This window comes from Numida meleagris, chromosome 4, assembly GCF_002078875.1.
Source record: "Numida meleagris isolate 19003 breed g44 Domestic line chromosome 4, NumMel1.0, whole genome shotgun sequence".
Lineage (NCBI taxonomy): Eukaryota > Metazoa > Chordata > Aves > Galliformes > Numididae > Numida > Numida meleagris.
Genome location: NC_034412.1, coordinates 84,848,889 through 84,864,616, shown reverse-complemented (window position 1 = coordinate 84,864,616; position 15,728 = coordinate 84,848,889). Strand labels below are relative to the sequence as shown.

The 15,728-nt window shown below is 39.8% G+C and overlaps 1 protein-coding gene across 3 annotated transcripts; it reads left to right on the top strand.

Moving 5' to 3' along the window:
• ZNF518B (zinc finger protein 518B) lies at positions 3,439-14,957 on the top strand. 3 transcript variants are annotated; one of them, XM_021394463.1, is made up of 2 exons: positions 3,439-3,584; positions 9,990-14,957. In XM_021394463.1, the coding sequence occupies exon 2, from the start codon at positions 10,192-10,194 to the stop codon at positions 13,441-13,443; it is 3,252 nt and encodes a 1,083-aa protein (XP_021250138.1). In that variant the 5' UTR covers positions 3,439-3,584; positions 9,990-10,191; the 3' UTR covers positions 13,444-14,957. The 3 variants fall into 3 exon arrangements, with proteins under 3 accessions (XP_021250138.1, XP_021250137.1, XP_021250139.1); XM_021394462.1 differs by having other exon boundaries at positions 3,445-3,728; XM_021394464.1 differs by lacking the exon at positions 3,439-3,584 and adding an exon at positions 4,091-4,225.

Below are 15,728 nucleotides of genomic sequence, written 5' to 3'. Positions count from 1 at the left end.
AATATTAGAAATGTAAAGCAAGAGAAGATAAAAAATGCAAGAAACTTGCATTTCTTTTTTTTCTAAAGATCAAAGTGTAAATTTCTTTATCTGAAGGTAAATGTCCACAGAGGGGCTTATAATGCGGTTCAGTGACAAAACAAGAAGGTAATCTTTATAGGGTATAGGAGCAGGGTTACATGTTGACCACTAGAGAGCAACAGATAACCAGTCGTTGTATGCTTAGTACAGCAAAATCCGAGCACTCTTCAGTGATGAAACACTTTAAGAAATACAAATGCAGATATTAACATCATAATGTAATATTACCCTCAAGCCACTTTTTAACAGTCCTAATGCCCTCCAATCACACAAAATAGCAGGAGTGAGCACTCTGATAATCAGCAGCAACCCACATCTGAACAAATGTTTATTCTGAAAATATCTGAGAAGTATCTCATAAAACATTCGCTTTGCTTACCTACTTGAATTAGGTATCATAAATCACTGAGATCAGCTGCAGAAATGTAAAACTGGTTTCTTCTGTCTCTAAATCCAAGTCTGTGTTATGTGGGGGTGGGAGACTTTCAGAACTGAAACTTCTTTCATTTCTATTTTAAATTCTCAATTTCTTCATTTGTGATTGCCCATATCAGAAAACAAAGATTGGACTTTTCTAAGTGCTCTGAACTCTTAGAATGTAGTCTATAATACTTTATTATATTCTATAGTACATACTGAAGAAAATATACTACAGTGCAGTATATGTTCACCCTAGAAGCCAAAATGTTCCTCCATTGCCAGTGTTCCACTCTTCATACGATTCACAACTACAAAGTATGCTCACAGAACACATATCCAAAAGAAGCACTTTCCCCTCCATTCCCAGATTCAAATAGACTGTGCTGTTGCATTATCATAGCATATAGTGAAGACATACCCATCTGACTATAGTCTTGAAGAGAGAGGAGAAGTTGTTATGTGCGGGTGTTGCTATAGCTCAATGAGAAGTTCTGCATGTCTCCAAAGAAGTGTCCTTTTTCATTGTAAACTTCTGTTATCACTACTGGTTTTCTCAGGTTTTCCAGTACATTTCTTTCCTGCTTTTTGGGACTTGTGAATTCACCCATTCGCAGAGCAAAACTGTTCCAAGAAAAGCTCTCAGGGCATTTACCCTCTTTGTTCTCTTTCCTCCTGGGCCTTCTCCAAGCACAGATGTTTCATAGTTTTGCAGCTGAGTTGCAAAGCTGTAGCTCTACGGCAGCAAATCTGTTTGCGGCCCTCCTCAATCTACAAGCCATGATCAGCATTTCGTACCAGATAATCTTGTTACTGAGTGGAAAGAAATGCAGGCTGACAGCAGAGCTGTGGTGAATTCCTGGTATTGCACAGTGACCAGTATCACAGAGGACAGCAGTGATACAAAGAAATAATAGATGTTGTTGCAAATGGTGGAAAGGCATCATCTATCTCTTTGCTGCAGGAACTAAGACTCACTGTGAAATAAGGCACGCTACTTGCTTGCTGTTACTAAGAAATGCCTCTCACTTTAGGGTCCTCTATGTGGATGTCCACGAGTGCCTGACTAACACTGGTGCTACCTGAAGAGTCAGGGAATCAAAGGACAAATAGAGAAGGAATGAATGACTTAATAGGAGCGGGAATTCAGAGGTCACCAAAGAAGACTGGTCGATGCAAAGGAAAGGGGAGAGAAGGTGATAAAGGCAACAATTATCCTCTCTCTAGTAGCCTAACTAGGCTGAGAGCTAGGGACTAAATGAGAAAGGGGAGAAATAATCTCATCTGACTCACTTCTGTCAAGACAATATTAATGTGACAGTGAAAGGAAATGAAGTAGCTGTGAACAAATGTTAGAAAATGTAGGGAAGGGCCTGAATTTAGCGTAGCTGGAAGACACTCTGGAAGGTGCAATTTGACTCAACTTTTCCATAACAAAGTCTTTTCTGGGTGACATTGTTTAGTCTGGCCTTATCTAAATACTAAATGATCTATTTGCTTTTGCTACGGGCAATTGCCTTTCTAACCTCAGAGTAGCCTAGCTATACATATCTAAGGAAGAAAGGTGAAAGTTAATCAGTGTTGTGTTTCAGACAACTTGTTCCATTTCACAGATACGTATCACACTCAGGACTGTTAAAGATACAGCTGAGCTAAGAAAAACCACTGTCTGACTAGCAAACTCTTTATTTCATATTACTTGTGTTATACTATACCGCCTGTATTTTAGGAATGTTTCTGTTGATTCTAGTTTTCAAGAGAACTATCTGGTAAGTGTAGCCCACGTATTTATCTTTGCAGAGCAGCTGACACAAGTTGTTAAGAGCAAATTGTCCCTGGTGGCTTTCATGGCATCCACGCAGATAATTCCCAACTGTAACTGTTTAGATCTCAATGTTAACTATCTCAGTGAATAAACTTGGCCAAGCAAAGGTCAGTCCACTCTCATAACAGAACACAGTGAATGCCTACGATGCAGAAAGAACATAAAATAGCACTGCTGTTAGTCAGGCACACCTAAACAAGGGTAAGGCTGGGTAAAGCCCAGAAGACACAACTTACAAGCAGTTCTTCTTAACACACAGAAGCTATGCTAAAAAAAAACAAGCAGAAAAAAAGCGCACAACTGTAAAGTCATGTACTGAAAAGCTCCATTTTAAGGGCACTATCTGCAAGGACTCTGGATCCCATCTTAAATATGATTTCCTCTTCACGTAGAGTAGTTAGATACTGTTGTGGTTTTAAAGGACTTTTAGGAGACAAGGTTCTAAAATATTAAACACCTTTTTTCCTCCCTTCTGTTTAGATAAATTGTTTTTAGTCTAATTTGAAGTTTAATTTTTATAGGAAGCAACTGAAAACATGCAACAAGCATGTCATCTTGCTGTTTAGCTGAGCAACCCCTGTGAAATTTAAGTCCACGTCCTGCATTAACAGAACACAGTGAGATCATTGGAACGTAGAGAGATACTGTAGCCAGCAGACCTTCCTTCAGTCTCCTGCGCTGCCAAAATCCTTTGCTACCAAGGAGAACGAAATGCAGCGTGGTAAGGACCATGACAGTGCGCAGAACGCTGTGCAACCCTACTGAGCCCCACACTACGCTTCCCGCTGCTTTCATGTCCGCTGCGATGTCAGTCACGCATCACACAATTTTGGCAACTGTGCAACGATCTTAAAATGAATCTTTTCATATCAACTGTCAAGTAAACCCCTGAACACCTTTTAACATCAGGCCACTCTCATGGCAGGAGGAGCCGAAAGGAGATCTTCCACGTCTCCTACAACCACCGCGGCCTATGACGCCACGATCTACACTGCCCGGGACAGCTCGACGCGGCCCCGCAGTGCCGCGCTCTCCCCACGGGGGTCCCCACCACGCCGGACCGGGGCGGGCAACGCGCCTGCGCCACCGCCGCCGCGCGTAGAACGCTGCTGTAGAGCTCTACACGGCGCCGCCGGCGGGAACGGCAGCGCAGCGCTGACCAATGGGCGCGCGGCCGCCACTGAGGTCAGTTCCGCTGCCTGGCGCTGTGCTCCGCCGAGGTTGCGGCAGCGACGGGGGGCGCGGGTGCGTCCTCTCTGGGGTAAGTAGCGCAGGGCCGTGCGGCTGCCGAGCTGGGGGAGCGAGAGGAAGCGTGCGGCTGGAAACGGAGGCGAGGGGCGTGCGGGCGGCCGGGTTTTCCCGGAGCCACTGCGGGGGACAGCGCTTGTCTCGTCCTCCGAGCCAGGTAAGGCTCCCCTAGCCCGCCGCTGCCGGCCGCGCGCCGAGTCGCCACCTCGCCTGCCAGCAGCGGGAGAACCGAGGGTCCCGGCGGCGACGGTGGGCCGCGGCGTTGCTCGGTGCTGCCCCCTGCTGGCCGCCGCCGGCACTGCACGGTAACGCGGGCGGAGCCGCCTCCCCGCCGGCGGCGGCGGCAGAGGGCGAACGTCTGCGCGGAGTGCGGAGGGTCCGCCGAGCGGCGCGCCGCCCCCGCCGGGCAGCGGCTCCGCACTGTCTCCTGGAGGTACACCCTGAGCGGGGGCGGCCCCGCGTCCTCTGAGGGGCAGCAGCGCGGCTGCGTGGGTGGGCGAGCTGCCCAAAAAATGGGATTATTTTTTTGGTGTTCTGTGGCGGATGCTGCTGGCTCGTGGGCGCCATGAGGCAGCGGTGGAGGCGGCTGGACTGCAAGGCTGTTGTCTGGGCTTGGCGTCCTGGCTGTTTGTCCTGAAGAAGAACAGCTTTCGGGTTAGTAGCCATGTTACTGAGCAAACAGCGTTCTGCGCTGTGGGTGTGTACGTTCAGTGCTTTGCAGTGTTCAGATGTAAGAGTCTCTTAATTAAATCCTATATTTAATTTTGTTGCTAGAGAATCTATCAGAAAAATGTATGGCATTGGTCACTTAGGACAATTTTCATATAATTCTTCTAAAAAAGAAATCTGTGTTACCATGGATGTAGTCTAAGTGCCTTGATGCACACTTTTAATAAAAATAAGTCTTTTTTTAATTAAGAAGACGAAGCCATAGGGTTTGCCAGTGTTCTGTTCTGCATTGTTACTAGAATACAAGGTTGTAGTCAAGGCCCTTTTTCTTGCAGATCCTTATGTAAGTGGCCAGTTTGGTCAGGAATTAAACACAGAGATGAATTTTGCTATCTCCATGAGTGTTTGGAGGACTGGGCGTGGAGGAATATGTGCTTTAAAGGAGCTCTTTTGCCCTTCCTCTGTTATTATCTGTGGTGCCATGTTTCCTTGCTTTGTTGCTTACAGGCCTTAAAGCTTGGAGCAAGGTAATGCTAAATGCTACCCAGTCCTGTGGGTATATAGAAAGATTTTTAAGAAATGGTTGTGAATTCTGTGAAATGGAGAAATGCGCAGCATTAATGTATAAGTTGATTGTATATTGTATGAGAAATGCTACAAGCATCGTCTTGGGCACTGTCAAAAATACTACTTTTGATATAGTGATTATACATCAGGGTGCCTTGCTTGCTTTGTTGCAGTAAGACCATCAAGCAATTGAATTGTATGCCGGAGTCTTTGATATGTCAGATAAAGCTAGGCCTCTGGCCCAGAGCCTCAGAAAAGCAGACCTCGGTTTCAGTAGAGTACTGCACAATGCATTTAATATGCACTTGCCTTATTATGATGCTTGCAATGTTAGTTAGACATTTTTTGTTACCTGTGCATTAGAAAAATAGTTACTTTTAATCAATATTTTGCGTAACTTCATACTGTAAGTGTTGAAAATTCTGAATGTAATTATTTTTTTATGAAGAGTGAAATAACTGTATATTTTGTAATAAACATGAGCTCTAAAAACCTGGTACATGGTCTTTGCTCTTCTCCATTCCCTTCGTTGACTCTCCTCGTTCATTTTGATGGAAAAACTTGATGTGAATTTCAGATACAAAAAGCACTGTGTCTGTGTGATTAGCTGTCATTTTGAAACAAAATGCATTTTTAATAAGAATTACAGATGAATTTACTTGGTGTGTTTGAATCACTGTTTTTTTAATACAAAATCAGTTATTTTAATTAGTATAATATGTAATACATGAGTCAAGCACTTTGGAGCTTTCCTAGTCATCCGGCCTAAGGCTGGGACTGATAATTGTGGTTACGTGGTTGGGTCAGCAGGACAGTTAACTGCTTAGCAGAGACAGCCAACTGATGTTAAATGGGCAGTGTATGGCGTAGTGTACAACTGTTAAATGCAGATGAGATAAGTTTACATGGGGATTTAAGCTCTTCCATGGAGATTTACATGTTGCATGCTGTCTTCCCAATGCAGTGTCTTTCAATTCCTTATAAATCTATTTATTTTTTTTAAATGACTTTTATGGGGCTTTCAGTGCCAAAGCTGGCCTTGATTGTTGGGTGCAGGCTATGAACTTAATATGTGAGAAGTGTACGTTTCGCTGATGAAAGGTCTTATTTGTTTGATCATGTGTGATAAGAGGATGCTGCTTGTCACATCCATTTTGTTGATAGCAGTGTATGCTTTGAGGAAGTGTTTGACAGGAGTGAATAAGAAAGTTTGGTTTATCTTCTATCTGTTGTCTTTTTTTTTTCTTTTTTTCCAAAATTAGGGTCTCTGGTATTTCAGGGTATTTTCATAAACTCATTTTTCTGAATCCATTGCTGTAAAGACAGTGATTGGAAATGATTTTTGACACTCCTATTATCTTTTACTCTGTTCTTCATCTGTACCACTCCTGTATTAGCAATTCAGAATCCTTGTGGACTTTCAAATCTTATTTCAGTGTTATCATTGGTTTGGTCTGTGTGCCCTGGATTTGGTTATGACTTGAAGAATACAGTATGTATCATTTCATTAAGTCTTCTAGGGCACGTCTGTGCTAGTACTTTCAATTACCTCAAAAATTCTTCAGGATAATCCTCAGGCTTCTCCCCCTCAACCAGTCTTGCTGATATGGAGTGAACGGATGTTGGATTATTACACCACCTTTCTGTGTGTATGTTGCTGGTTTCATTTTTCTGAAGTAACCAGAGAAGGTTAATTAATTTGTTGTATATTTAGTAAAAGACATTTTGCAGTATAGTTTGGCTTAGCCAAAATGGCGATTAAAATTGAATGCTTTGCATCAAAACTTTCCTGAATACTGAATAGTTAATAAGAAAAGATAGGTGGACAAAAGCTGGGGAGACAACAGGGGTGTCAATTCAGCAGCAGCTGGTTATTCACCTTTTTTCTTTTTCACCTTGTACTGGGTCTGGTTGGGATGAAGTTCAGGTTTTTCAGAGCAGTGTGTCTGACGCAGTGTTTTGAGGTTGTGGCTAAAACAACACTGATAATATGCCAGAGCTTTGGCTGTTGTTGAACAGCGTTTGCATAACGTTAAGGCTTGCCCTTTTTCTCCTTGCAGCCCTCCCCCACCTCACAGTGAGTAAGTTAGGAGTGAGCGAGAGACTGGGAAGGCGCACTGCTGGGACAGCTGGCTAGGATCGGTCGAAGGGGCGGTCCACACGATACAACGTCATGCTCTGCAGTAACAACTAGAAGTAAAGGATGAAGAAGGGGGGAGGGGGCTTGGCTTCCAAGGTGGTTGGTGCTCGTAGACTGGCTGGGCATCGATCCGCTTGTGGGAGATAGCGAGTGATTTTTCTTTACATCACTGCCTTCCCTGCCCCCAGCCTCTTTCCGTTATTGAATTGTCTTTGTCTTGACCCATGAGTTTTCTAGCTTTTGTCCACAAGTTTGCCCTCCTTCCTGCACGGGGAGGGGTGGGAAGTGAGCAAGCAGCTGTTTGGATGCTCAGATGCGGGTTGGCTTTAACCCACCACACGTCTGAAATACAGTTGCAGTACTCAACATTAAAAACCTGGTTTCTGACAGCTCCTTTAGAGCAATATTACAACGTAGTATTTTTCACAGATCTGAGTAAAAGCTTAAGTTTGGTGTTACACCCATTTGTTTTTGCCCCCAAATTTCAAGGTATTTGGGTTGTGAAAGATGAGAAAAATTACTAGCCTGTTTTTGAACTACCTCTGTTAAATTTTTAATCCCCTCTTGGGCTGAGCAGTCCAGATCTGCCTGGTAAACTGAAGCGTTTGTAAAGTGTTTGACAGAATTCCTGTTACTTTCTTGTTCTTCAAAGGTAATGGATCCTTTTTCATGTTGTCCTGTAAAGTGAAGTTTACAATGTTATTGGAAAAAAAAACCACCTTTTTGTGATGTCTGTAGCATAAAGTGTTCTATGCTTATGTATTGGTCAGTTGATGTAGAGTGTAGTTTCAGTATGAATAAGTAGTTGCAGCAAAAAAAGCAAAGACGATCTAATTTCACCCAACCTTCCCAAACACAATTTTAGTTACGTTTTAAAGCTGTAGAAATCCTTGAAGCATTTTTGGTCTGGACACAACACTAGAACTTATCAAGGAGTCGTATCATCTTCTTCCTGAAATAAAGCAATGGATCTCCTGAACACAGACCTGCCATCAGTCTTTGTGTCAGCAAAATTCATCTTAAGTCTAAGAAGTGGTTTTTGCCGGGGGGAGGGTGGTCCTTCCAAGATTATCAGAATTATTTGTTTTTGTTTTACTCTTTATGCCCTCTGTTATCCAGATTGTAATGTTATCAACATTAGATTTGAAAACACAAAAACAACAACAACAGCAAAAAAACCAAAGCAACAAACCACATGCAAAAAAACTTCAGATCATGATACAGTAATGTATACTTTCCTTACTCTTGGGAAGCTGCTCTGTGTGATTTGTTTTTCACACAGGGATGTAGCTACAGGTGTCTGCATTGCAATGAAATGAGATTACTACAGTCCCAGGAACTTCCTACTGATGAGTTTTACAGCTTTACAGTCATCCATCTGCTAGAGACTGAGAAGATAATTATCTTGTCTCTAACCAGTTTTGTAACTTCTTATTGTTGTTTGAGATTAGTTCAATGTACTTGCTTTTTGCAGAGTGCCACCTCTAGGGCAGTGTTCTCACAGCAGTTAAGAATATTAGCAGATAGAGCACAGACAGATGCAAGAAGAACTTCCTGGACCAGATCCTTACTCATTTTCAGGCACTGTAAAGATGTTCTATAGTATAAAGTTCTCTTTCTGTTAGTATTACAGTAGTAGGATGCTACTCTGTGATCTTAGCTTTGTGAGAGGATTTTGGAACCCAAATCAAGTCTATCTTGAAAGGATAAGGTCAGAAAGGAAGGTCAGATAAGGCAGAAAGGAACTAGATTCCAGGAGCAGAAATGCCCATCTTCTGTAAGATGTATTAAAATGCAGCAGATCTGTCTAATAGTATGTCTGTAAGTAAGAATGTTTGAATAAGAAAGGTGTTGAATTGATCTGTTGTTGCTGTTAGCTTTGGATTTTATCTTATGTATGTCTCAAAAAGCATACTTCCTTTTTCTGTTTTCCAAATATCCGTGGACTTACAGTTCTGGCAAAAGCTTTTGAAGCGGAGATCTTGTCCGTGTTAAATATAGTCACGAGACAGTAAGATTACTAAAAGCTTTGGGGCCAAACAAGTTAATGTGGGGGTTTTACACTGGTAATACTGTTCTCCCTCTCTCTTCTGTTGCATTGCTTATTTTATTTGATTGACACATTTTGTATTATCAGGTTGGAGTGAATTATTTATATGCTTGTTGACATACATAGAAGTGATTGTACTGTGTTATTAACAGAAGTTAAAGTACTTACTTTTTGCAGCTGCAGATTGTTTTAACTTAATTATGTTGTTAATATTTTGGAAATATGTGAAGTAGAAATCACATGTGATCATGTATTAGTAAGACTGGATCTGAAACATTGATACTGTTTAGAAAAGAATTTCCATCTGTATTTCAGGAATTTTTTTGTTAACTTAAAAATCCTTAATTTTAAAAACAGTCTCATAGTTGTGTGTTTCTGGTAACCCTTGTAGTCACTTTCCTCTTTCCTCCTGGAATTCACAAATGAGTGGTACCTGTAATGTTTTATAGTATCTTTTCTATACTGTCAGTTTATTTTTGGATCAGATGCTTACTCATTTTCAGGCATTGTAAAAATGTTCTGTAGTATAAAGTTCTCATTCTGGTAGTATTGTAGTAATTGGATGCTGCTATGTGATCTCAGATCTATGAGAGCTGTCCTTAAAACTGTCCTTAATATGTATATGCTGTCCTTGACTGTATATAAAACTGAAAGCAAGTTCTGTTGCTGAGTTCTCTTACGAAGTGTCCTTCTTGTTAGGCTTAAATACATCTTTTTAAATGTGAAGTTCTTATGACATGGAAGAAATAGCATAGACTCTGTAGGTTTTGACACGTATCAGATCATCTTGTGAATTTATGAACACTGACTATGAACAAATACTAAAGGATTATTTAACTGTGTTTTGCTTAGAGTTAATGATTGTATGTGCACAATAGAACCAACTTTACATTAACAGATTTGCACGCTAATTTGGTTGTAGTTTGCTAATAGTTGACTGGTTCAATGATTAGTAAATCGTAACTGACTTTCTTCTGCTTTCTATTCTTTAGTGCGGCAAGTTGATTGAATAAAATTAAGAACATGGAGTAGAATATGGATGCGATTTTTTGATCACCATTTCTTCCAAAGAGCATATTTTGCTGATTGGTGGACTGAATGAGTAATTGATAAGCAGCATACACCAGGCTGACATCAAGAAAACATTCTGTTACTGCCGTTTGATGAAACTGGTGCAGATTTGCATCTTCTGAAATGCAGCTGAAAAAAATGAGGGAAATTCTACCAAGGTTATACCCTGGCCAAGTTAATGATAAAAATAATTCCTTAACTACATCCCCAAAGCAATCTTTTGAGGATAAAACAAATCCGTCAAATGGTGATGATCAGAACTACTGTTATCAAGGGACTGAGGCTGAGAATAATAAGCTGTCATTGATAAGCTGTATGAAATGCAGAAATATTCAGAAAATTTCAAAGCAGGATTTAGAAAAGCATAAGAAACTTGAGTGGACTGAAGACAAAAACTTCATCTGCAAGATGTGCAGTCATATTTCAGCGCCTGCTTTCCATTTTGTCCCTGAAGGTGCCAATGCCGTAGACTTTGAAAAACATGAGAAAACTTCTCCAAGAAAAAAACAGAAAACTTTTAAAGTTAAAAACTTTTTGCCTGGTAAATACTACTGTGATAAATGTAGATTTTCAACAAAGGATCCTTTGCAGTATAAAAAGCACGTAGGTCAACATGAAGAAATTAAATTTATTTGTTCCTATTGTAATTATATATCCTACACCAAAGGTGAATTCCAGAGACATTTGGTGAAGCACACTGGAACTTTTCCGTATCAGTGTGAGTACTGTGAATATGGTGCTGTTAGGCACGACTATATAGTGAAACATACAAGAAGAGTGCACGAAGCACCCAAAAAACGGCTGTCAAATACTGGCATAAAACGTCAGCAAAAGAAGTCTTGCTTACCAAGTCAAAGCACTTTATTTGGAAAGCCGAAATATGAAGAAATTAATTTTCAGAATCAACTTTCAAATTCATCTTCAAATATCACTTGTGAGATTCCAGATAAAGCAACTAAAATAGTCTGTTCATCTCGTGATATAGAATGTAGCGTCAGTGCAGCTTCAACCCAGAATAAAACAATATTGGAGCAATCTGAGATCAGCATGTGTGAGAATCAAAGTGTGGAAGTTGAGGTTTATTCTCCAAAAATGGAGCCTTTACAACCTGGAATGCCTTTAACTGTAATTGCGCCATCTGAACTTGTAGTTCCTTCTAACTGTTTAGCCCAGATAGTAGAAATTAAAATAGTGAACGGAGCTCAACAGCTGGTTCTTAAACTAATTCCTATGAAAGAAGCAGGTTGCAGGCCTGTGAACTGTGCTGAAGCGGGACTTGAGAATCAAGGTACAGAGCGAACTGCAGAAGGAAAAAAAACATCTGTATCTTCAAATGAGTTACTAACCATGGAAGTGAATGTAGACAAGTTATCCAGTATTAGTAACCAGCTTAATTTGGACAGTAAGTATGACAAGAATTCTGAATGCCTTTATTCTTCTGATTCTCAATATTCAGACTGCAACTCTGCATCAACACAGAAAGAAGATTCATCAAAATTATGCCTTCATTTGGTGAAAGGTATTGATGTCCATTCAGGTGTTATAGAACTTTGTTCTCAGTCTTTGGTGACTAATAGTACTGAAAAAAAATCTGTTCTTAAATCACCCAAGTGGGAAGTAGATGGAAGAAATAACTTACGTTACGATTTGTATTGTTATGAAGAAGGTGTGGATACATCCCGTCCAAAGTATGCTGCAGTTTCTGAAGATAAGAATTCCAAGAACAGTTCAGTAAGGACTACTCAGGAGGGCAAAAATTTCTACTCTTCTGCTGTCCTTACACAAAAAGATATGTTTTCACTAAAAAGGGATGACAAAGAATGTAGGAGTCTGATAGTCAACTCTGCAGAAGCACACTTAGCTGCAAAAGGTTTTGATAGAAAATCTGTTATATGTTCTGAAGCAGAAAAAAACTTTCATGTTACTAAAACTTCACCTTGGGAGGATGTGACTTTTAGCTTTAGCAAAGTAAAGAAAGCTGAGACTGTAAGTCAAAAAAATAATCTTCTTCTGGAATCAATAGAACTACAGAAAATGGAGAATAAAAACAATGCTTTTGAGGGGCCTGTTATTTCGTCTGTATTTTCTCTTAGTTCTGGGGCTGAAAATGTTCCAGAGGGCATCAGATGGGATGATACAACACGCAATAAGAAGTCAACAACGTTGCTGTGTAGAAAAATTGCTCAGCTCATGTCTGCTGCTGAATCTAACATGAAATCTATGCCTTTGAGATGCCAAGCTTCTAGTAAAAAGATGCATTTCCCTCAGGAAAATTCAGGAAGCTGTGAGAGAATTGCTTCTGCCACTGAATTGGAACAAGCTATGTCTTTCCCTCAAGTGCATGGTGGAAATAATGCATGTGGTAGTGATGAGCACAGTAGTGAGCAGCTACTTACATTTGCAAGAACATCTAAAAGCAGGGTGACTAAAAATTCCAATGTTGCGTCTCCAGTGTTTATCCCCAAAGGGACAGTGCTGAGAGTGCTCAATGCTGCTAGCAGTCACAACTCTAAAGGAATAGAAAAGAGGAGCGAAGCGTCAGCTCCTTCTGCATATTGCAATGAGATGCTTCTGCCTCGTCCAGTTCCTGTCAGTGTTTCCGAGAATCATAGCAGTAATTTGCCATGTTTGCCTAATCAGAGTGATCCAAATACTCAGTCCCGAAATATATCACTCAGGCAAAGACCAAAGCGAGAGATGTATGCTAAAACTAATAGCAAGCAAACTGTTGTACCATATCAGAAAAACAGTGATGTAAGTAAGCAAAGCAAACCCTATTCAAAAAGTCAACAAGGACCCAAAAATAAGGTAAAACAAGCAGTTTTCAGGGAACTTCCAAAGAGGAAAACAAGAACACAGTCAGAAACCAGTTCAAGTTCTGACATGTCATATCTGTTGACAGCAAGACGTCTTCGGCTTGTCCCTCTGAGAATGAATCAGTTGATTAAATGCCCTCGTCGGAACCAGCCAGTTGTGGTACTAAACCATCCTGATGTTGACACGCCAGAGATAATTAATGTCATGAAGACCATCAACAAGTATAAAGGTCATGTCCTGAAAGTAGTACTGTCGGAAAGGACAAGTAGTTGTCTTGGTGTCAAACGTTACCGAAAGCGTCTTACTCTTCAGAATGCTGAGACAGGAAGCCAAGCAAAAAAGCAGAGTATGCTAAAAATGAAACTGAAAAAGACACATAAAAACAACTACCAGGTGGTGGAAGCCTCACCAGCTGAAGCACTTCAGTGTATGTTTAAGTGCTGGTTTTGTGGAAGAGTATATGCAGACCAAGAAGAATGGATAAGTCATGGACAGAGGCACTTGATAGAGGCAACCAAGGGTTGGGATGTTCTTTCACTTCCAGTAAAAAAGCATTAATTGAGAGACTAGTTTTGTCTGTCTGTTTTTAATCTTAATTTTAATGGGTGCCATTAATTTCCTTGGAAAGCAAGATAGAAAAAACTGCTTTACTTTGCAAAAAAAAACAAAAAACAAAAAAAACCTCTGTTGTTAGCAAAGCAGAAAGGAGAGTTATTGAGAAGCTTATACTGAGAACTAAGCACTACTTTGCACTCCCATGTTTGAAATTTTTATTGGAGGTCAGCTTCATCTCTTCCATAAGACAAATTAGAAAAAAGAATTTGCTATGCAAACATTTTTCTTGTTGCCATTATCTGTTCTAGGATACTGTGCTGTACCTGGTTTGTGCTAGGTCTGTACAAATAAAATCCTAGACTATGATATCTGTCTTTCATGGTTTAATTTGTTTTATTACACCATAGTGTTTCAGAGGTTAGGCGTACATGTAGTGAACAGCACCTTCAATCCTTTGTGGGCTGCAAGTGTATATCACAGTTTTTAGTGGCAGTTCAGGTGCAAAATATATAAGAAGTAAAACTTAAATTCAAGCACTCATTTTCAGTGGAAGAAAACCACTGACTTTAGAGGAATACAAGGGTGTAAATGAAAAATGTGTGAGATCAGAGTTACTTCCACTAGGTCAAATAGCACTAAAATGCTTAATTTTTTCTAGTACTTAGTTTTTACCTAGCTTGTATTGCATAGATGTGAGAAAAAGAGCACAGCTATGTCAGCCCTTTGTATTGCCTTTGCTGAGCAGGCAGGATTAGTTGGAGAACACATTGAACTTGGACTGAGAGGAGAGAGAAACTTTTCTGTGTGGTCTCAGACTTCAGAACTCTAATGCTGGATGTGTATTGTAAGTTTGAACTGGAACTACTCTTTTGAACTAGCTCTTCATTTTCACTGTTGGTGCATTTTTGTAAACTTTAACTAAGCTGGGAATATTTTTCTATATACTCTGGTGGATTATACATTGTTTTGATAAAGTATGTATGGTATCTGTATTGAAATGTAAATATTTTAAAACTTCAAAGTGCAACAAAGCTAAACAGTTAGAAGGTTGCTTTCCAATAATTTTGCAATACTGTTAAAATCGTTCAGAGACTTGGTGCTTTAAGTGAGATCTTCTTCATCAAACATTGGAAAATTTTGTATCATTTGTATCATAGAGTAACCTATTCCACAGAACAAACTTCCTTTTCTCTGTTTTGTCAGTAATAATGAAATGACAGTTCTCATTTTTGTATTCAAATGGAATTATATTTTTTTAGATGGGTACTCTAGAGGGTTTTTTCACTTCATGTACTTTTATGCCAAACCTAACAGTACTATTTACGTTTTTTATTCTGAAAATAGTTTCCATTTTAAAACTCTGGCATATCACATACAATAAATACTAAAGCTGTTAACATAAGAAAAATATGGTTAAAATCCCTCCTTCGTTAAACTCTTTCAGTCCAGGTTACTGTCCATACTGATTTTGTTTCTGTAGAAGCTACAAAATAAATGGCTTTGAATTTGCTTCTTAAGAGTTGTTGCTGGCAAAATAAGAACATTCTTTATGAAAGCTCTACTGTGTGTGTGTGTGTGTGGAAAAAATGTTGCTGCTCAGCATTATAAACTAGGTGGTTTAAGTATACTAATAATGTGTGTCTTTAGTAAGCAAGTTTGCTGTTTTAGTAAGCATCTACAAAGCTTTGTGTGTCTCTTACATCGTCTGCTGTCTAAATTGTTGTTTTATTTTATCGTGAGTTTAATTTAGAAAAAAAATATTTTTCTTTTAATGTAAAATTCGTTCATAAGTTAAATTGTATGGTGACTATAAAAGTCTGAAAGCAGATTACATCATGCCTCTTTTCCTTTTTATGAGTTCTGCCAAACTCAGCAGAACTCCAGTGATTAGATAATGTCATGTCAAAATAATTTCCTTCAAGTTTAATAGCCTCAGCGGTTTGAGAGGAGAAATTACAATGAATGTTCTTTTGTGCTATGATACGGCACGGAGAAATGAAAATGTTGCAAGGAAGTCAACAACCAACTGCTAAAATTCATTCAGAGCTAGTTTGTGCCATTGCACAGTACGTCATAAGTTGGGTTGGAATCTTGTGGTCTGGGCTTCAATGTTTTAATTCTTCCAGTTACCCAGTCAAAGTGAGAAAAGATGTTCATTGATGCTTAATGACAGTACTAAAGCTTTCCTTTCATATTCAAAGCGAAACTTTCCAAAACTTAAATTGTATGAATAAATGTTGTATTTTTTGCTGGAAAAAAGTTCACTTTTTCATCTGCTTTGATACACT

What these genes read in the sequence shown, in the direction of transcription:
- ZNF518B (XM_021394463.1), top strand. Translation starts at nt 10,192, where the DNA reads ATGCAGCTGAAAAAAATGAGGGAAATTCTACCAAGGTTATACCCTGGC.